This window comes from Equus asinus, chromosome 13 (genome assembly GCF_041296235.1).
Source record: "Equus asinus isolate D_3611 breed Donkey chromosome 13, EquAss-T2T_v2, whole genome shotgun sequence".
In the NCBI taxonomy this organism is placed as follows: domain Eukaryota; kingdom Metazoa; phylum Chordata; class Mammalia; order Perissodactyla; family Equidae; genus Equus; species Equus asinus.
This window is the reverse complement of record NC_091802.1, coordinates 20050918-20072586: the sequence shown is the minus strand read 5'-3', so window position 1 is coordinate 20072586 and position 21669 is coordinate 20050918. Positions and strand designations below refer to the sequence as shown.

At 37.9% G+C, this 21669-nt stretch overlaps 1 protein-coding gene across 1 annotated transcript in view; it reads left to right on the top strand.

Moving 5' to 3' along the window:
• NLK (nemo like kinase) overlaps window positions 1-21283 on the top strand; it is a 162648-nt gene extending 141365 nt beyond the window's left edge. The window contains exons 8-11 of the mRNA XM_014862121.3: window positions 9197-9283; window positions 16149-16347; window positions 17284-17377; window positions 19494-21283. Of these exons, the coding sequence (XP_014717607.1) occupies window positions 9197-9283; window positions 16149-16347; window positions 17284-17377; window positions 19494-19548 (435 nt within the window). The 3' untranslated portion in view covers window positions 19549-21283. The remainder of the gene's footprint in view (window positions 1-9196; window positions 9284-16148; window positions 16348-17283; window positions 17378-19493) is intronic.
• The last annotated feature ends 386 nt before the right edge of the window (window positions 21284-21669 follow it).

Below are 21669 nucleotides of genomic sequence, written 5' to 3'. Positions count from 1 at the left end.
TACTTTTCCTAGGAACAACAAACGGAAACAGAGAAGGCTTTAACAAGAAGACTCAGCAACTAGTTTTCCTGGGCTTTGCCTTGTTTTCTTTTAAATTGGGCATTTAGATGATCTGATTGATCATTACAAGATCTGATTGATATGATTGATTGACCAAATGACAGACCAAGTTGGATACTCCTCTCAAACTACCAGCCAAACATTTGGTCAAGGCCTTGCCATCCCCTTTCTGTCATTCTAGTGTGACTCCAGAGCTTCCCTTTTCACAGGCATGAAGGGCAGTGGGTAAAGCATGTTTTCTTCTAGCACCAGCCCAAACTAGTAAATAGAGATGTAGATGCTAGTATTTTACATAGCCGCCTGCTGGTTACATCCTGCTCTTGCATTGAGTTTAGAACTAAAATAAAATAATATGAGGCGCTAACACCCTTAGAAGAGCACAGTAAGTCTTAACCTAGAAAGAGGTTCTCTATTGTAGAAGGAACTAAAAAGATTATGATCTGTTTATTGGCCAGTCTTGGGAATATTAAACTAATTTATCAACACCTCATGGTAAATATGTCCTTCGAAGTAGCAAAATAGTTTTCCTCTTTTACTGACCTCTTTAGGTCAGTAAATCTTGCCTGGCTAAAGGTAGCCAATGATGAAAAGTGTTGAAGATCAGACACCCTGGTGCCACCCTCCCACTTCTAGAGGAATTTTAACTATTATTGCGACTGGTTGCCAGCTAACTCTCATGTCAAAGAATCGCTAAACACACTCAAGAGAGCAAGACTTCCTAAGGGGTTTCCTGCCTGCTGTCCAGAACAGCCTGAAAATATAACTTACTGCACCAAAAGTCAGTGTGTGCTCCTTTGAGTACTCCTGGCAAGTGAGTCCTTTTTCTACCAGAAATTTTGAAAATCTGATAACTAGAACTTTCAATTAAGTAAAAAATAGTAAATATATTATTGTCTAGAACAAAGGAGGAAAGAAAGGAAAATTTAAAGTTCCATATTTATTTAACTAGTTAAATAGGTTAAGATGTTTAGCATAATCCTTTCTGGTACATTTTTACATGAATTGGCCTCTTAAAAGTAATGCCTCTTAGAGTTTAACATTTTGCTTCTCACTGTGTTTAGTGATGGCCTTAAGAGAGCACCACGATTAGGGGTAGCTCTGGCTAGTCTTGGCGTTGGAATATTTTGATTTTGAACAGAAGACCGATGGGGTAAAACTAACTAGGAGACCATTTCTGCTCAAAGGCTAGAAATGCTTTGCAGGGACTTTAAAGTCTCGTCTTTAGACAGCTTTTAACCAGTGCTGGAAATGGTCTCCTTAGGCAGGTGTTCATGGTCTTTGAACACTAAGCCAGGTTGATTTGTATAGAATAAGTTAAACCTACTATATATAATTAAATGTAAATGAACCTAGCATATTACTTGGTTCCATTTTTCCCCCAGTATGGAAATTCAGTTTTTTATCTACATTTGCTAGTTAATCATTATACCACCACTGCTGTCAAGTTCACAGACCCTTGAAGCTCTTTCCTTAAGCCATCAGTCAGGGTCTACATTTTCCCTTCCCGCTCACTACTTCTTCCCTTAGGCCATGATGCATGTCTTATATGCCTCTTGTTAGCCTGTTGGCAACCGTGTCCACTATGTTTGCCAGAACTGTAGCCGTGTCTGGTATTTTTTGCAATAAGCATTTTTGCCATAGACATCTTTGCCACAAGCATTTTTGCCTCAAGCATTTTCACCACATAACTAATTGGCTATATGGCAATTTTGCCATAAAAGTTAAAATAACTGGTTGACAATTTGGTTTCAACTAGAAAAACGGTGATAAAACTTAAGTGTGAAATAAGAGAGTGTAAAGCCAGATTGCATTCTATACTGGAAAATGATAACATACCAGTTTGCAAATCCTTCATGAGCACAGTCATCCCTCCCACCCATCAAAACCAAAAGTTTACCAATCTATGGCAAGTCATTCACAGCAGTCTTCAAGAGTATTAATTATCATTAACTAATTTAGATATAACAGCTTGTTCTCTAATGCTGTCTTTACCAAATTTATCATGCAATATTAGAAGTTGGAGGCAAAGAATAATCAAGAGCTTCCTCCTGTCCTCCGACCAAAGAAAAAGAAATGGCTATGTGATTCCTGATGAGTATAAGTTTTGTGAGAATTTTTTACTGTTTGATAGTGGAGAACATGAGGTGGCCAGAATTTTGGTATTTGGCATAGAATCTGGCTTGGATGATTTGGTGAAATATGAGGACTGGGCATGTGATGGAACATTTAAATGTAGTCCAGATATGTGCTACATATTTCATTATGTCCTTAATGTCTTTCTTTTATCTTATTTTTCATTGTTTTATCTTTTATGGCAAAATTGCCTTACGGCCAATTAGTTATGTGGTAGAAATGTTTGTGGCAAAGATGCTTATGGCAAAAGTACCTAGAACTGTTAGGAGCTCCTTGCCAGTATCTCCATTCATGTTATAGCCATTTAGAGCTGAGATTGGAGGACACATACACACCCACACACAAACAGATTTAGAATGTAGCCACTTAAATTTTTTTTTTAACTTTAAAAGATTAATTTGGTCCCCAATCCAATATGTATAATATAGCTATGTAGTTCTGTGTATTATGACTATTCTGCAACGGGCATAATGCTTAGCTCAGTGCCCTGCCCCAGATACCTACTCTGCTTATGTTTCTCTGGACTGTAGTGATTAAGAGTGTAGGCTATCAGTGTTAGGCTCACTACACTGCACAACATGTTGAATGGAGTACCAGGAGTTGTACAGTACCATTTTCAGACAGACTGAATACGAATCCTGGCTCTACTAGTAACTCAGTTTGTGACCTCAGGAAAATTACTTAACCTCCATGTGCCACAGTTCATTCATCTGTAAAATGGGAATAAAAATGGTTCCTATCTCATTAAATTATTATAATGATGAAGAGAGAGTGCATGTAAGGAGAGCATAGACTAGTGTTTGGCATTCTAAACATTTAATAAATATTAACAATTAAAGTTATCACTCTAAAATAATAGATATAGCTTATAATTTTTAAAAAAAATAATCCTTATGATCAAGTGGGGTTTATCCCAGGAATGCAAAGATGGTTCACCTGCAGAAAATCTATTAATATACTTTGACATTTTAAGTGAGAAAAATCATGATTATCTCAATTGATGCAGAAAAGGCATTAGATAAGGTTCGATCCTTTTTATGTATTACCATGATGAAAGTTCTTTACAAAAACCTATAGAAAAATTTAAGATGAATTCTCTTTAAGCTTATGAACAAGGCAGAATGTATAACACATTACTAATTACATGAAATTAAAATGCACGCACACAGAAAGAACCTCTAACTTTTAGAAAAGACTCCTGGTAATCCTCAGTGAAGCTGCTTAAGCTAATTGGAGGTCTTCAGGGGACAAGCTGTATCTTAAGATACTTATTCTAAATTACTTAATATAGGAGTTAGATTGCTAAAATTTTAATACAAGTTCTTGAGTTTGGACTATAAAAAGAAAAACTAAGCTTCTTTCAAGTAGTTCCCATTTAAGTAGCTACTCAAAGTTAGATGGAAATAACCACTTTACTACTTATAATAATCATTTCTAACAATAGTTAAAAGTTTGCTGTGTACTAGTCATTGTCCTAACCACTTCTTAGACTGACACTATAATGTACCATTTATTGTTCGTTTTTACAGATGGGAGATAAGGGGTTACAGAGGTTAAATAATATGCTTAAGGTCATAAGCCAGATCTCAAAAGTAGATTTCTCTAATTCTAAAACCTGTGTTCTCAGCCACTATACACTGCCTGACACATACACCTTCGCAGCAGATTGTTTTGTTTTTGTTTTTTAATTTCATTTGTATATACACAAGTAATATGTGAGTACGTGTAAAAAGAAGTTTACAGAGAGTTAGTCATCCTTAGCTACCTCTGATGCCATCCCAGTCCCCTGGATTAATTTGATAATATCTTTTCAGGCATGTTTTTCTATGCATTTATTTACATATATTTACAAACAGAAATATGTGCTATTGTTTGCTGGGACTTTTTAAAAAAAAAAAAAATATATATATATATATATACACACAGAAGGAGAACCTAATTGGCTATCTTCTTAAAGTCACAGATTACTGCCTCAAATTAACTTACTTGTATTAGTTGATTAATATACATACTTCCATGTGGTGTGTCAGTCAGGACTCTTTCCAGTGAAATTCAGTTAAAACTGACTTAAGCCAAAAAAGAGAACTTACTGGCTGATATAGCTGAAAAGTCTTGAGCTACAATTGACTTCAGGCCCTGTTGGATTCAGGCAGTCAAGTGATGTTCCATGCCAGGAATCTGACTCTGTTTTCTGTTCTGTTTTCCTGTGTACTGGTTTCATTTTCAGACAGGCTTTCCCCCATGTGTTTGCAAAAGTGGAACCAGCAGTCCAGGCCTATGTTTGACTAGCGTATGAATCCTTTGGGAAAGAGCTTTCCCAAATAGATCCAGAAAAAACATTTGGAAGGTCTTTGATTCACTTAGAAACGTGTTTCTTGATGAGTAATAGAAAATCTAGGTTATAGTGGTTTAAAGAAATGGGAGTTCATTTTTTTCGTCGAATCACGAAGTTCAGAGGTAGGCAGCCTAGAGCTGGTATAGCAGCTCAATTACGTCATCAAGGATCTAGTTATTTTCTTTCTTTCTTTCTGCTTTGTCATCTTTAGAATGTTGACTTCATACTCTCTTGCTTAGCACTTCATGGTCACAAAATGGATGTAGCTTGTCCAGAGATCATATCCTCATTCAAAGCAAGAGAATGGAGGAAAGAGGGAGCACTAGAAATATCTGTCCCTTTTATCCAGACAGCAAAAGTTTTCCCAGAAGCATGCCTAGCAAACTTCTGCTTACAAGTCATTATCCAGAACTGTGTAATATGTGGCCTCCCAAAAGCAAGACAGACTAAAAAAAAAGTGTTTTCTATCCCATATAATAAAAGTAGATAAGGGAGAAGAGTATTAGAGGTATGTGTTGGGTTAGCCATTCCATTCTCTGTCCCTTACCTGTTTTAAACCTTGTGCCCATCCTGGATCCAGTCATGTTGCTCAGGGGAGTATATCATTTGATTGGCCAGGCGTGGGTCAGGTGCCCATCCTTGGTGTTGGGAGACTGATAGCAAGCCCAGACAAACTACTTGATTTGAAAGTGACAAGGGAGTGGTTCCCTAAAGGTCAGGGAATGCTGGGCAGGCAAAAACACTGTACAGTATTTTTATTTGTCTCTTCTACAACTCAAAATCTTGGATGAAGGGAATCTTTGTTGCAACGGCCCAAGTATCTATTCAGGTAGATTTTTGTTGAGGCATTGACCTGTTGATAGGATTGAAAAGCCTATTATCAGTCCTTAGTTCTTTTGTTCATCTCTTATAAGGTTTAGTTCTTCATTTTTCCTCAGATTGTTCTCAGCTAATTGTGTTAGAAATAGATAAAATATTTTCACTAAGGTGAAAATAGTCCTATCTCCTGGCAGGAACCCTATCTTACAGTTAATAGAATCAGAGTATCTTAGTTCATTCAGTTCAAATTTCTTATTTTTCAGGTTGGGGTTTCTTTTATATATCCCCAAAGTGCTTACTATAGTACGCTATGCATTGTTCATACTCAATTAACTTTGTTGACTGATGATCACAGTTTCTTTGCTGCCAGATGAAAACTAACAGGAACATCTAACAGGACCTGCACGGCCTGGCCAACTACTGCAGTGACCAGCACTCTGCTGTTGGCTTGTTGATGACTGTGGCATGTCATTTAGGGCCTCTCACCCGAGTCTAGAAGCTCATCATTGCTTCATTTCACTGACAGTTCATCACAGTCATTGAAAGAGCTTTCTTTATAACGCTTCCTCTCATGCTTCAGCACTGGCACTCACTCACTCCTGCATTGCTAAGTGACTTATAAACTTGCAGAACAACAGAAAATGGACTGGTATATTTTAAAGGAGGAAGGTAATGTGTGTGAATGTTGGAGGAATTGGCAAAAACTTTTTTCCAAAGGAGATATTTAGGGCATATTTCTAAGCATTCTAATTTTCTCCTATTCAAATTGATTCAATTGCACTTGATAAGAAATATAAACTTCTTGGGGCCAACCCCGTGGCCCAGTGGTTAAGCTCCCACACTCTGCTTCACCAGCCGAGGGTTTCACCAGTTCAGATTCTGGCTGCGGACATGGCACCACTCACCAAGCCATGCTGAAGTGGCATCCCACATAGCACAACCAGAAGGACCTACAACTAGAAGATACATCTATGTACTAGGGGGCTTTGGGGAGAAGAAGAAAAATAAATAAAAAGATTGGCAACAGATGTTAGCTCAGGTGCCAATCTTTAAAAACAGAAAAAGAAAAATATAAACTTCTTGTCTAATTCTGATACCCTGGGCCCAACTGGTTCCAACCATAATGGCTGGTGTATTAGAGTGGAAGAAAATGGAGTTAGAAATGCAGCATCTTTCCTGTGGAGCCAATCCTAGGAACTAAATTATTATTGTTATTTTAAAATTTTTAAAGATTGGCACCTGAGCTAACAACTGTTGCCAATCTTCTTTTTTTCTTCTTCTTCTTCTTCTTCTTCTTCTCCCCAAAGCCCCCCCACTACATAGTTGCATATTCTAGTTGTGCCATGTAGGATGCTGCCTCAGCATGGCTTGAGCAGTGCCATGTCCGTGCCCAGGATCCGAACCAGCAAAACCCTGGGCTGCCGAAGCAGAGTGTGCAAACTTAACCTCTCGGCCACAGGGCTGGCCCAGAAACTAAATTATTAATGGTTATCTTTCTGCAGCAGTATTGGCATGACTGAACTGTTGTTTTCTCTGTGCCTTTTTTAGCATGCATATAAACACAGACGAGGAGAAAGCCTATAATATGACTGTTCTAGACTGAAATGAAGCCTAGATTTTTAAATCAGCCTTGCCTTATTTTTAGTGTGTGTGTTGAAGTGTATTTCTGTAAAGAAAGATAAAATTGGGGGGGGGTTAAATCTCAGGTAGCCTTAACATCCACCCATTTGATTTTCACGAGCTCCCCGTCCCATATCCCATTATCCTCAAGTCTTACAAATTTTGCTTTCTAATTTGTTCTCTATCCTCCGTTCACTGGCCTCTAGAACTGCTTGTTTGTATGTTTTCCTCACCTACCAAAGAGATGTTATTCGTCTTTGTTGCCCCAACACCTAGCCCAGGGCCTGACATTTGGTGGATGTTAGATGATTAGTAATGATGTTGGTAGGCAGGCAGAGCTGTATTGGTGCACTCTGCTATATGAGAAAGCCAGGGTCAAGTTACTTACCCGAGTCTGGTGAGGGCAAAGTTGGAGTTTGAACTCACATCTTCTAGTACTCATTCCAGAGTTCCGTTCCCTATGCTATAACATACCTCCACCACAAAAATAGCATGAGGGGTAAATTCACTTTGCGAGTAGAAAGGAAAAAATGTTTATGGTGAGACATTTTGGTCAGTATAAATTGACTGGAATCTGGCTGCCAGCGTACACAAGCCAGTGAAAAAGAGGACAGCTATTCACAGTCAAACTAAGAATCAGCATCTTTCAAGAATATCAAATTACTTCATTTTACACAATAAAAAAATTCTCTGGGAAAATATATGTAAGTTAAGTTTAAGTAAGAAGCTCTTCCCCACAGTCTCTGCAGACATACCTTTATCTTGACTAATACAGAAATTTCAGAGCTACCATAGACTTACATATTTTTAACAAGAAATAACTTCTCTATCTGAAAACATATAAATGTACCAAGGAGGGGCCGGCCCCATGGCCGAGTGGTTGAGTTTGCGTGCTCCGCTGCAGTGGCCCAGGGTTTCGCTGGTTCAGATCCTGGGTGCAGGCTTGACACCACTCATCAAGCCATGCTGAGGCAGCATCCCACGTGCCACAACTAGAAGGACCCCCAACTAAAATATACACCTATGTACCGGGGGATTTGAGGAGAAAAAGCAGAAAGAAAAAAAAAAAGAAGATTGGCAACAGTTGTTAGCTCAGTTGCCAATCTTTAAATAAATAAATAAATGTACCAAGGAATAGCAAGTTGGTCAACAAATATTTGAATGCCAACTATCTATGGATTCCGTGCACATAATGCTTTTTATCTGTAGTAATCTTATCAAGTCTCATACAACTTTAGACCTAAGGTAAACTTCAGAGATCATGTAGTCCAACCTCATTTTATACGTAAAGATACTGAGATTCACACATGTTAATTTATCTAATTAGTTGGTGAACTAGAACCCCCATCTCATCTTACCTCTATTACTCCTCGATCCTGAAGACAACTTCAGGTTTTCTGAAAGTGAATAATTAACCTCCTGATCTTGTTGGTTTTCCCTACATGGCTTTGGTGGAAGGAGGCAAATATGTAAAAATACTTGATATTAATAGTTGTCATAGCAGGATTCTGAGGCTGTGTTTGAGATACAAGGAGACCTTTTAGTGTTGCTGTTGGGGAGACTGAGCAGTGAGGCCAGTCACTTGCTCTGGCCCCTGGCTCTCCGAGCAGTGAAACAAGCTGTATAAGCTCTGCGGCTTCTCAGGTCCTCAGAGCCATCTCACTGCCACAGTGCAGGAGGGTTAGATATGCAGTCTAGGTGGAACCAGCAGAAGCAGTGACATACTTTCTTAGAAGATTCTGTAAATTCCTGAGTATCCTATAGCTACTTTAGGACTACTGTTTTAGCAACTTTATGGTAATGTTGCCTCAAGACATAGTTCATATGCTTACTTTGCACAATTTACACGTTTAACTTTGCCTGTGGCCAAGCTTTTAAATCTTTTCTCCCACCCCTAGGCATGTTTGGTCTTCCCTTCTTGCCAGAGCATTTACAATATAAGGCTAACAGGAGCTCCATATTTATGGGATTAGATTTCATTTTTCATAGGCTCTTCTGTGCTCTGACCGACAATGGGTCATCATGCAATATAAAATATACTACTGGAAGTCAATGACAGCTGTTGCTTTTGAAGACTGGATAATGAAGGGAATACGCATTCTTTTTGAGTTTAGATTTATCTGCAAACATCTTTTGAGCTGGGTGCTTACCTTGTCATAAATTGGCTGTATTCCATATCTGCTTACACAAAGACTCACTCACATATGTGAATTCTTTATTTTTTCACAGCCATCTCTTCCTGTACTTTATACCCTGTCTAGCCAGGCTACACATGAAGCTGTTCATCTCCTTTGCAGGATGTTGGTCTTTGATCCAGTAAGTAGTGTTTGTTTTTGTTATTTGTTTATGAATTAAAAATACATGTGTTCTAAGAAAAATATCCTGGCTTTGAATAGATGGGCAATGTAAATAATGACTTTTCAAAAGAAACTTCAATCCCCAGTTCATGTGTATCATGCTCACTCATCACATAGAAGTTTGATTATTAACACATAAGAGTCTAGGTGAAGAGAGAGAAAGAAGTGTACCATCCTGTTTATCTTGATATTTGTAAAAGGAGTTTGTCACTAAGTTAAATCAGGAGAAAAAAATTTTAACATTATTTGCAAAAGCCTGCCCATTATATTGCATAAGGAAATGTTTACTCTTTGGGTTGTTGAGATGGTAGCTTTTGCAAATGCCATTTCTAGACTTGGCTCTTCTGAGACAAAGTTCAGCTCTTCATTTACTTTTTCATCCAAAGAATATTTATTATTCATGTGTGTGCCAATAACTATTGTCAAAGATGACTCAAAACTGGAAGCATTTAGAAAGGAAAATTTTATTTGCTGAGAATACAAGGAAGTCACCAAATAAAAACGCAACAGGTATTTAAAGGGAGAGAAAACTTGTAAAATTACCAGTTATTAAGTTTACGTTGTTCTGTTCATGATTATAAAACAGCAACTTTCTCAAATGATTATCAAATCCACAAAGATGAGAACTGTCTTCAGACATCAGCATAACTAGGATTTGGGATAAAAATGTTTTGTTAGGGAGTCCAGGTTTGTGAGAAATAGTCAAGGTTTTATTATTTGGGCAACCAGAACCAATGAGAGTGACCAAGTTTTTTTTGTTACATTCCAGAGGACAAAGTGGACTTTTTGTTTGTTTAGTGTTTATTTTTTGTTTTCCTTTGTTTACTTTGGCATGTGAGGTGCTTAGTGATACAAGAAGCAAGACAAAGTGGCAGTTCTTGCTTCCACAGTCCCTCCTTGTGGTCACGTTCCTGCCATTAAGGACAGTTTCAGCCACATAACTTTCTCCCTGAGCTAGTGATTAGTGTCTTAGTTTGATCTTTTGTTCAGCAAGTTGATCTACATAGTTAATAAGAGATGTTGATTAATATATAAAGGCCTTTGTATCGTTAACAAAACTAGAGAACTTCAAGCTTCAGAGGTAATTTCTGTCTGCTCTGAGAGGATTTTGTAAAGACCCTGAGGTTAACATTTACTTTTGAGTGTCAGAAATATGTTATTCTCTTTATTAGTTCTATTTAGATTAGGAACCAAGAACCATGTGACTCACCTGTACCAGGTTTTACCTGTAGGACTTATAGCTGTAAGGTATCCTCTTTCTCTGAGATCCCATGTTTATTAATGCTCCTGACCTGCCAGGAGCTCATAGTGTTTACAGCCCTGAGGCTGGAATTGCCTAAGCCGTAGAGCGGATACCAAGCGGGTTCCTGGGAGGCCTTTTAGGTATCAGTTCTACATGTGAAATGAAGTCCTTATCCCTTAATGGTCATGCCTAATTAAATGAAACTTTCGGTGTGGTCATAGTTACAAATTAGATTTATCTATAAGAAGGAGGTATGGATTCTTACTGAATCTATATAGATAACTACATGGTCATTTTAAAAAAAGAAAGAATTTAGTAAAGCACACTACGTAATATTTAACCATTTTTATCATTGTGTTGTAGAACAAGGCCAACCAATATATGTTATTTTTTTACAGAATTATTATTTTTAAATTGGCTTGATGCTTTATTTGTTTATGATTGATATTAAGAATTCTTTTCTTTCCAGTTCTGAGGGTTCAGTTAGAAATAGATAGCATTTTTAAGGAGTGTGTCATTCTGGTTTTAAAACCTGTTAAAATTGAGAGTTATTTATTAAGAAGAAAGAAATGAATTTTGTGGATTTTTTAAAATATCCGTTAAAAATAGAATATTAACCATAATTCAATCAGTTTATTTATGCATTTAGTCTGAGGTAATCAATTAATTCTTATTTTGTTGATCTTGGGTTAAGCAGTCTATTGCCATGTGTCTGCTCCTGGACTGAAACATTCCTGGAAATCCTGCCGCAGTTACTCAGTCTAAGAGGTGGCCATCTGTGGGCACGGTATCAGCTATACCATCAGTTTATAACCTGAAGACGATAGTCAGGAGTACCTGACCACAGTGGTTTACCGGGGCCCTCGTGGTGGTTCTTACAGAAGAACTATTTCCTGACCTTTAGATTGTGGCAGAAGCCTTTAGGCAAATATAAGGAAGAAGCAGAAACCACCAGAGGATGATAAGATTAAAGGGCTCTGGTTCTTTTATTATAATAACATCAACAATATTGGAAAGGACGGGATATAATAAATAATCAATTTGTAAAGATGTAATTAACTATTACCTCAAAGTAGTGAAGACAGTAAACAAATCTCCAAAGACCTTAATTTATCTAAAGGCAATAAATAGTTACAAGCAATATTTTTATTTTTATTTTTATTCTATTTTATTTTATTTATTTATTTATTTTGAGGAAGATTAGCCCTGAGCTAACATCCATGCCCATCTTCCTCTACTTGATATGTGGGATGCCTGCCACAGCATGGCTTGATGAGTGGTGCATAGGTCCACACCTGGGATCCGAACCAGCAATCTCCAGGCTGCCAAAGGAGAGCACGTGAATCTAACCACGGTGCAAACAGGCCGGCCCCTACAAGCAATATTTTTAAAGCACAACAATAGCTATTAGGAATTTATACAGAATTATTCACTTTTTTCTTTTGACAAATAAAAACACATCTGTTGGGTCCAGCCCTGTGGCTGAGTGGTTAAGTTTGCGTGCTCTGCTTCAGCCACCCAGGGTTTCACTGATTCGGATCCTGGGTGCAGACCTAGCATTATTCATCAAGCCATGCTGAGGTGGCGGCCCACAGAGCACAACCAGAAGGACCTACAACTAGAGTACAGAACTATGTACTGGGGAGCTTTGGGGAGAAGGAAAAGAAATCAATAAATAAAGGAAGATTGGGGCTGGCCCCGTGGCTGAGTGGTTAAGTTCGCATGCTGTGCTGCAGGTGGCCCAGAGTTTTGTTGGTTCGAATCCTGGGCGCGGACATGGCACTGCTCAGCAGACCACGCTGAGGCAGCATCCCACATGCCACAATTAGAAGGACCTACAACGAAGAATATACAACTATGTACCAGGGGGCTTTGGGGAGAAAAAGGAAAAAAAATAAAATCTTTAAAAAAATAAAATAAAATAAAATAAAATGTCCTCCCACTTTAAATAAATAAATAAATAAAGGAAGATTGGCAAGAGATGTTAGCCCAGGGCCAATCTTTAAAAAATATATATATATGTTATCTTGCATACACATCTTCCTACCATTACACATTCTTTTACATTCTTTAAAAAAATACATATGTACTTTAACCTAAAGGTATTTGCACCTTTTTTTTTTTTGAGGAAGATTAGCCCTGAGCTAACATCCATGCCCACCTTTCTCTACTTTATATGTGGGACACCTGCCACAGCATGGCTTGACAAGTGGTGCGTAGGTCCACACCCAGGATCCGAACTGGTGAACTCTGGGCTGCCAAAGCGGAACGTGCAAACTTAACCACTGCGTCACCAGGCTGGCCCCTTGCCCATCTTTTTTAACTGTTTATTGATGACTACTCTACAATGTATTAATGAAGAGCCTAAGTATATTAAAATTATGTTGTCCAGGTATCCAAAGACTGTTATTAACTCAAATTAATATTAGTAAGGTCTTAATGTTAACTAAGAATCAGGAGATTAAAATTTAAGTTGACACATCAAGTCCTTATCATTTGTAGCATTCCAAAAACTAACTTCTTTTTAGAAACACATTACCTATTGTCATTCATCTAATTTAGTTGAACACAATTTTGCAATTCCATAATCTTAGACAAATGATACTAGTTTGTTTATCTGATTGGCAAAAACAGTAGGAAAAAAAATCAAATTCAAAATGACTAGGCTTTTTGTGAGAAAACAAACCTAAACTTTGTATAAACTAGAATATTGTGCTAGCATTCTTTGTGCATGGCAGTAAAATCAGGAAGAAAACAGAGATGTTTTAAATTTTTATAACTATTAACTCAGACTGATATGTCCAATGAGTCATCTTGCATAGGACTATCGCATGACCGCCTTATCTTATACAATTATATACCAGATATTAAAACTTTCAAGTTGTTTAAGAGAAATATTTCGCTGCTTACTTTATAATCTAGTAACCAAGACTACTATTTTAACTCACAGTTAAAGCTTTTTTAATCTTTGATTTACAACTTAAGCAAGAAAGAATTTCTAAAGTGCCAACATATTTAATACATAAGGAAGAATAATGTTTCTAAAATCTTTCCATTTCTTTGTATGTCTTTAAAATGTGTTAATATTGTTTCTAAAAGCTAATTGGAATAGGAGTTTGCTCCATTTGATTTTTAGAAATCTCATAATATGATGTATTAACTCCCGTCAGAAGTATACAGAGTACATCAATTTGTTTACTTAGAATTACTTCATATTTCTAAAGTGGAAAATTTATCAATCCTTATTCAAAACTAGAAGAGCCAGAGGCTGGCCCAGTGGCGTAATGGTTGGCTTCGCATGTCCACTTTGGTGGTCCAGGGTTCATGGGTTAGGATCCTGGGGACAGGCCTACACACCACTCGTCAAGCCATGCTATGGCAGCAACCCACATACAAAATAGAGGAAGATTGGCACAGATGTTAGCTCAGGGACAGTCTTCCTCAAGCAAAAGGAGGGAGTTTGGCAACAGATGTTAGCTCAGGGCCAATCTTCCTCACCAAAAAAACAGAACGAAAAAACTAGAAGAGCCAATTTCGATGAAGCAACAAACTCTAGGATAGAAACAAATGTTCATATCTATTACAAATGTTGATCAAAGAAACAAGATATGTACGATATGTAATTGAGATATATAGGACATAATTAAGCACTGTTAGTTTCTTCAAAAGAACATTATTGTTGAAAATTTGGGTAATTTTGTGATTTCTTTCTCATTTTAGCAGGACAGTTTTTTCTTTTCAGTGTTCATACCCCTTACAAAATGACAGTCTCCCTTCTTTAGCCTTGTTTAACATGTCCTAAAGAGACATTAATTTGTTTAGGGAAATCACAGTTGATCATTACATGCTAGGGATTTGGTTTACTTTTTGTTTAAAGGCTTCTCTTAGGCAAGATGCTTTTAGAGGACCCCGTATATAGTTGCACACAGAACATACAAACAGAGCATGCTATCAATAGATGGGAAAATACCAAAATCTTTTCAACCCTGCATTCTCAAATTTCAGGAAATATCAGAATCCAAAGACAAGCAAAAAAGACCAACGGGAAAACCAGATTCCAGCTGCTGGTGGCAGCTGACAGGGACCCAGTTCCTGACATCTGCCACCTGGAAGAAATTACTTAATGGTCAGATGATAAAATTAAAACCCACATTCAATCACTGCTGCCACCTGTGTGGACACGCTCAGCCATGCCAATCAGAAACAGAAGCAGACTTGGCCAGGAACCAGATTTAGTATGCAGAGGCTCAAGAGCTCGGTCCCGCTGGGAGACTGGCCAGGGATGCTGAGATCTCAGAGGGGTCGAGGCCTGAGCAAGGTGCACTGTCAGCCAGCTTGTTTCTCTTGGTTCTGACAGTACACCTTTATCCCAGTGGAACCTCCAGAATAGCTGCACTCATTTAGAAAAAAAGAAAGAGTTTACTTGCTAAGAGGACCAGTGAGTCAGACTTCAGAAGAGCTGGATCACCAAATACAAAACATGACAAGTAGCGAAAAGAACAAAACCAGGGTTGTCAAGTCTACATTTGTCTCCTCGTGGTGGATAAACAGCAGCTTTCTTTTGTGATTACCATATCCTGTAAGGTCATGACATGCCTTTTAACATCAGCATTGCAAAAAATCAGAGATAAAAATGTTTTTAGGGAATCCAGGTTTATGGGAAATACTTAGCATTTTATTATTTAGGGGACCAGAACCAGTCGGGATGATCTAGTTATTTTTGGTTTATTTGAGTGCAAAATGGTTTTCTCGTTTTAAATTGTGTTATGTGAAGTGCTTGATCATATTGGAAGCAGGGCAAAGTGTCAGTTTTTGTTCTACTCTCTACTGTTGAGTCCATCCTTAAATCCTTTAAAATCTACCTTGTCTCAGTAATACTTATGTGTTCACTGAGCTAAAAGGAGGGACAGGTTTTTTTCTTTTTTTTTTAATGGAGAAATAAGTATAAGAGTTTATGTAAACCTGAAACTAGTATATTAAGTATTCTGATCTGAAGTGCCAGAAAACCACAGGCTGCTGATATTCAAACTGAGCTGGGTATCAAAACATGGCATTCAGACCTTTCCCTGCTGCCTAACTCCAGCAGCTTGCAGACAAGCTGTTGCCCTAAGTTGATTTGGTATTCTAAGAGAATAAAAGATTCAGGCTGCCTCGTAAAATTGCAGCCATGATCACATCTCTTCTAAATACTGAGACATATTTAGAAAATATAAGTGTTATTGAAAATGTAAACTTATCCCCTCCAAAGCATTACAGATTTAAACGTCATGATATTGGTCATTTCTGAGCCTGCAGACATCTGTTTCAAGGTAGGAACTTCTCGGAATCTTAACAGAAACTCACTTCTAAGTGCTTCATGGTGGCGTACGGGGGATTGTAACAGTAGTTTGTTGTCCTAAGTCATATCCTTCCTCTACTGTTACATTACCCACCTCCAAATTCAATTATCCCTCTTTATACAGGGTGTACTGTAGATTAAGTGTAAACTGTGTAAGCTGTTACTATGTCTTGTGAAAGATCCTGTGCGGACAGTCATGTTTATCTGTAGTGTTGATGTGCTGGTCTCTAAATTTGATTTCAGTCCAAAAGAATATCCGCTAAGGATGCCTTAGCCCACCCCTACCTAGATGAAGGGCGACTACGATATCACACGTGTATGTGTAAATGTTGCTTTTCCACCTCTACTGGAAGAGTTTATACCAGTGACTTTGAGCCTGTCACCAATCCCAAATTTGATGACACTTTTGAGAAGAACCTCAGTTCTGTTCGACAGGTTAAAGGTGAGTATCTTTTTTGGCCTTCAGCCAGACAGGACAACTAGTAACGTTTTCCATTAAGAGGCCGTGAAAAGCTGAGATCTGGATGGTGACCAAAGCTCCTCTGTTTTTTTATTTTACAAGCTTGCACCTAGCTGTTTGTCCAGGGCACATATGCCAAGAAAGCTATGCATATTATAAAAATGCTGATTTAATATTACATCCAGGGGAAGGTCAGGCAGAGAAATGGATGTTTTGTTCTTGTTTTCAAAGCTGACTTATTTAGTGAGTGTGACTCTGTATTTAATATGTATTCACTCAGTGTGATTTCATTGAATGAAATATATTGGACTTCTTTTTTATATAACATGCAAAGTTTAAAAAAGGATAAACATCCACTAAGGGAGTCATTCCTTGGATGGTAAAATAGAAGAGAATTTCTGATAGTCTACTTGTGAAATTTCCCGACATGATCTCCTGTGGGGTGGGGCTGGGGGTTAATGACATCCAGAATTCTGAATGATTTTAGTGTCTGCTCTAGGACATTTTAGAAAGGAGAGTAGTCCCCAAAGTAACCAGCCCAAAACAATGGACCTGACACCAACTGAGGTTTTTTAAGTGATTTTCAAAAAGACCATAATTACCAGTTTTAGAAGAGTTCACTCATAATGCCAACTCTGTGCAGTCACTCTCAAATTTATAGACCGTTTTACCCCTCCTCCTGATGGGGTTTCCAACCCACGTAATGCCACTTTGGGGGTTTTTGCCTGTGTTTAGCAGCGATGGTCATGTTGGTTTCAGGCAAGTTCCGCTGGATTCTGCCTGTTAAATGATGTGTGTGTTTGATTGAACTAAACCAGTAGGAAATGCTGTTCAGATGCTGGCTAGAGTTAGCTGAGAATCCTCTGCTCCCAGGCCTACAAATTGGCATGGGTTGTATGCTGTTTGTTTTCTCCACAGAAATTATTCACCAGTTCATTTTGGAACAGCAGAAAGGAAACAGAGTGCCTCTCTGCATCAACCCTCAGTCTGCTGCTTTTAAGAGCTTTATTAGGTAACTATAAGTATGTAATTCTAACTTTCTAGTTAGAATTAAAGGATGCCATTGTGATTTTGTTATTCAGCATATTTCTGTTTTTATTTAGATTAGATAACATAGATAAAAGATCCAACACAAAGTTTCTGTTTTGAGCTTTGGCTTTAATCAAAAGCATATTAAAAATCTAAGCATTAGTTTTTACACTGGCGTCAATTCACTGTGGTTGCTTTGGCAGTTTTTCCGTCAATGACCATTGTGCTGCCTGACATGTACATGGGGATCTTCCTGAGCATCAGTGTGGCAGCCACTGTCCTAGAGTTAGACATGTTCATCTTGGTTCCCACTGCCATCCCCACCACCAAGCAAGAAAAGTATTTTTCATAGGTGGGCTGCTGGTGTGTCCTACTCAGAGGAGAAACCAACAGGCTTAGTGGTTAAAGAGCCAGAAACCAACTTCGGAACCTAGCAAGCCTCGTTCTCTGTCTCTCTTTGTCCTTTCCTTCTTGATTTCCTTTTCCCTAACTCCCTGTATCACTCAAGGTCCAGTCAGGGAGGAAAAAACACACCCAGTAATATAAGCAGGGAAAATTTAATAACAAGAAACATTAACTAGGAAAAGATGGTTAACTACTAAAAGGCATGAAAGAGGATTCTGAAGGATCCTAAAGTAGCAAATGCAGAAAGCAGGTACTCTCGCTAGACTGAAGCAAAATCAACAAGGAAGAAATTAAGAACTTAAAGGAGACCCCTCCACCCAAGGCTCATAAGGTTTAGAGAGGATGTAATTGCCACAGGAACACACAGCGTGAAGATGGTGAAGAAACTTTCCGAAAGGTGTGGACAGAGCTGGTCCATCAAAGAGGCCTGCTCAGTTGCAGAAAAACTTGCCAGAAAGTTTGGGTAGACCAAAGCTAGGCCTTCCAGGAGAAAAGCACACCAGAACCAGGAAGGGAAGCCGCTTCCTAGTGCTGCGGCCCTGCAGTGCCCTTCCAGCGCCCTCTGGTGACAAAGGCTAACATCAAGCCAGGTGGCAAAGGAGAAGTGTGAACAGGGTTTCGCTCCGGGATCACAAAGCAACACAAAGGGTGGATTTGGATCTGAGAAGCCTCTCCCTCCTTTCTTCCCCACCTTCCTTTCTCCCTTTCCTTTTTCCCTCTTCTCCCTGCTTCTCTTTCCCTTCCTCTCACTTCTCTTGTAATTGGCTTTGACGTGATAGTGAAGTTGATTGAATTTATTGAACTAAAGTCAAAAATTTTTGTTTAGAATTTTTTAAACCAGGGTGACTGTCATTTCTTTCATGTATTTTTCTGTAGAAAGAAGGAATTAATTTGCACTTTTCCTTCTCCGGTTTAAAATTATTGTATTTGAACATTTTCCCCCTAAGAGTCAGTGATGTAGTCAGTCAGGTGTTTTACACCTTTCAGGTGCAGGTTGTTCAGTATCCTGGGCCCTCGGGAAGCAAAGCAGTTCCACACACACACCCTCAAGTCTGGAATCTGGTTGCAGCATTAGACAGATATGGGAAATAACCGGTAGAATAAATCTGTGGGTAACAAGTGCTAAATGATTATCCATTACCTAATGCTTGATACAAGGATGCTTATGAGGCTCATTCAAAATAGATCCCCACTTAAAGTCACTGTATTTTGAGAGGCTACTTTTAAATGGATAATTCTGCATCCTTTAAGGTTACTTTCCTGACTGGTTATAGACATTATTATTACTAATAGCTACCATTACTTTATATTATGAAGTAGGCACTGTGGAAAGCACTTTCCATACATTATCTCATTTGTTCATCACAGTATCCTCTGAGGTGGATAGCATTATCTATCCCTTTCCAAAAGAGAAAAGATGAAGGAATTTGCTCGGTGTCACACAACTAGTAATGACATGTTTTCCAGCCCACATATTAGCCACTGTACCATATTGCCTCCCTATAGATACAGGTCCTTAAGCGAACAATTTGGAACAAATGCAGCTTTAGAGAAGCTAAAAGAAGCAAATAAAAATCCAGAAATGGACTTTACAATTTTTTTTAAAGGAAGAGAGCAAAACAGGCACAGTGACTTGCCCTTTTGCCGTTTGTGGTGTTAACAGCTGATTTCACCATGTCTCCATTTTCTTCCAGTTCCACTGTTGCTCAGCCGTCTGAGATGCCCCCATCTCCTCTGGTGTGGGAGTGACGGTGGAAGATAATGTACTACTGAAGATGTAATGTAGCTTTCCACTGGAGTCTGGGATTTGCAATTCTGGAGGTTAATCATGCTTGTACTGTAATTTTACTAATGAAGTTTTAAATTAACAACCACTACTTGTATGATATGAATAATATTTAGAAATGTTACTAGACTTTTAATCTTGTAAAGTGGTTGTGCTTTTAGAAGAAAAATATTTTACCCAGAGTTGCACATGTTTTATGAATTTAGTGCAGCTGTTATGGCTCACCTCAGAACAAAAGAATTGAACCAAATTTGGGAGTTTGGGTTTTTGTGTTTTTGTTTTGTTTTGTTTTTCTTTTTTAAAATGAAGTGAGATTGTTCACACACACACACACACAAAGGACAGTCATACATTTTGATATTTGAGCCATTCCTGAAAATTTGGGGTTTTCTAAAATGAAAGAATCTAGAAACCTTGCCTGCGACCAATCATGGAGCCACGTGAGCTGATCGTGGCTGCACCTCGGGGGGAGGGAGAGGGGCATGCCACCTAAGGATCAAGCCCTATAATTAGCTTCTCATTAGAGCCGTGACGGTGATGTGTGCTGTCTAAAATCCAATGTTGTGGGTAGAGAGAATGAGTTTGTGACTAGGAGAGACTAAACTTCTGTTTTCCTTACCCAGTATAAATATATATATATATATTTAATCTATTTTTATTAGAAGTTTTTCTGCTCTTTCTTACATAAAAGAACCCCCAAGCATGCATCTTTCATGTGTGTAAATAATTCATTTCTGGGCTAATTTCAAAAGAATTCCAACATTGCTGTATAGAGAGAGAACTAGCTTGCACATTTTAGGTCTGTGAAATTTTGTGAGACTTTTCCTGCACTGGACAGTAAAAAAATAAATAAATAAAATACAAAAACAAATTTAAAAAAATTTTAAAGCCACAAAAAAAGGCACATAGGGAATTATGTCAAATGTGTTTGTGTCCTTAGGCAAAGCTGTGGGAGTCTTGAAATGTCACAGTAGTAAATAACTTATTACTTTTTGACAAATTCTTTTTTCTGTTGGAACACTGAATTCTTCTGTGCATATGTATATATGAATACAAATTGAAGGCCTCTACCTCCTGGAGTTATACAACTTGGCTTGTTTACCTCCACATGCTGATGATGACTATTTTTTTTTTTAAGTTCAATGTGGAGACTTGAAACTTGAATGTCCCTTCCAACTTTTATATTAAAAATAAAAAGTCAAGAAAATTGAAGATCGTTTTTCACCTGTACAAGGAATACTAATGGATCGTCTTAAAATTGGTCTAGGAAAAAACCTTGGTGTGTGTTATGGACAATTAACTGTTAAAGTTATTGTAAGTTATCTGTATTTAGCAGAGTATTTTCATCTTGAGTGATCTGAGCTGAATTTGAAGACTATTAATAAGTTATGTTTGGAAGTTTTAACTTCAATGAAGTAATTATTTGCTGTGAAAGAAACAAACATTGAATTACTAAACAAAGATGGTGCAATATCTTTGTTTTTTTTTTATGAGGCTCCTGAGAATCAACCCAACTGAAGCATTTCAATTCACTTGAATGAGAAACGTGTTTAGTATCAAAAGAGCCCAAGAAGACACTGGTGTGAAAGGTACAATCTCAGAGGTTGGTCAATTACCGTGGCACACTTACTGGTCACTTTGTACAATGTAGATTTGAAGTACAGTGGTGAAAACATTAAATGTGACATTTGAAAAAGATGTGTCATCTGTTTTATTTCAATTCCTTCCCTTTGTTTTCTCTTCAGCATAGCTTGTATTCTGGATTTGCAAAGTTTTGAGACACTTCCTGTTTATATTTCCATTTTGATCTTTGAGGAAACTAGTTGTGGTTTTTAAAATCTTCCCAGAAACTTTAGATTGCCAAACATATTGAAAACTTAATTAACCAATATCAAAGACATTGTGATTTAAATACATACAATTTGAAAGTCTTCCCAGACCTTAGAGTCTAATACAGTGTTTTTCAAACTTTTTTTAAGCAAAGAACCCTATTTTCACCTGAAATCAAACTCCAATATATTGGAGTCCAATATATTAAACAAATAAAAATGGACTGCTCTGGATAAAACAGACTGCTGAGGGGA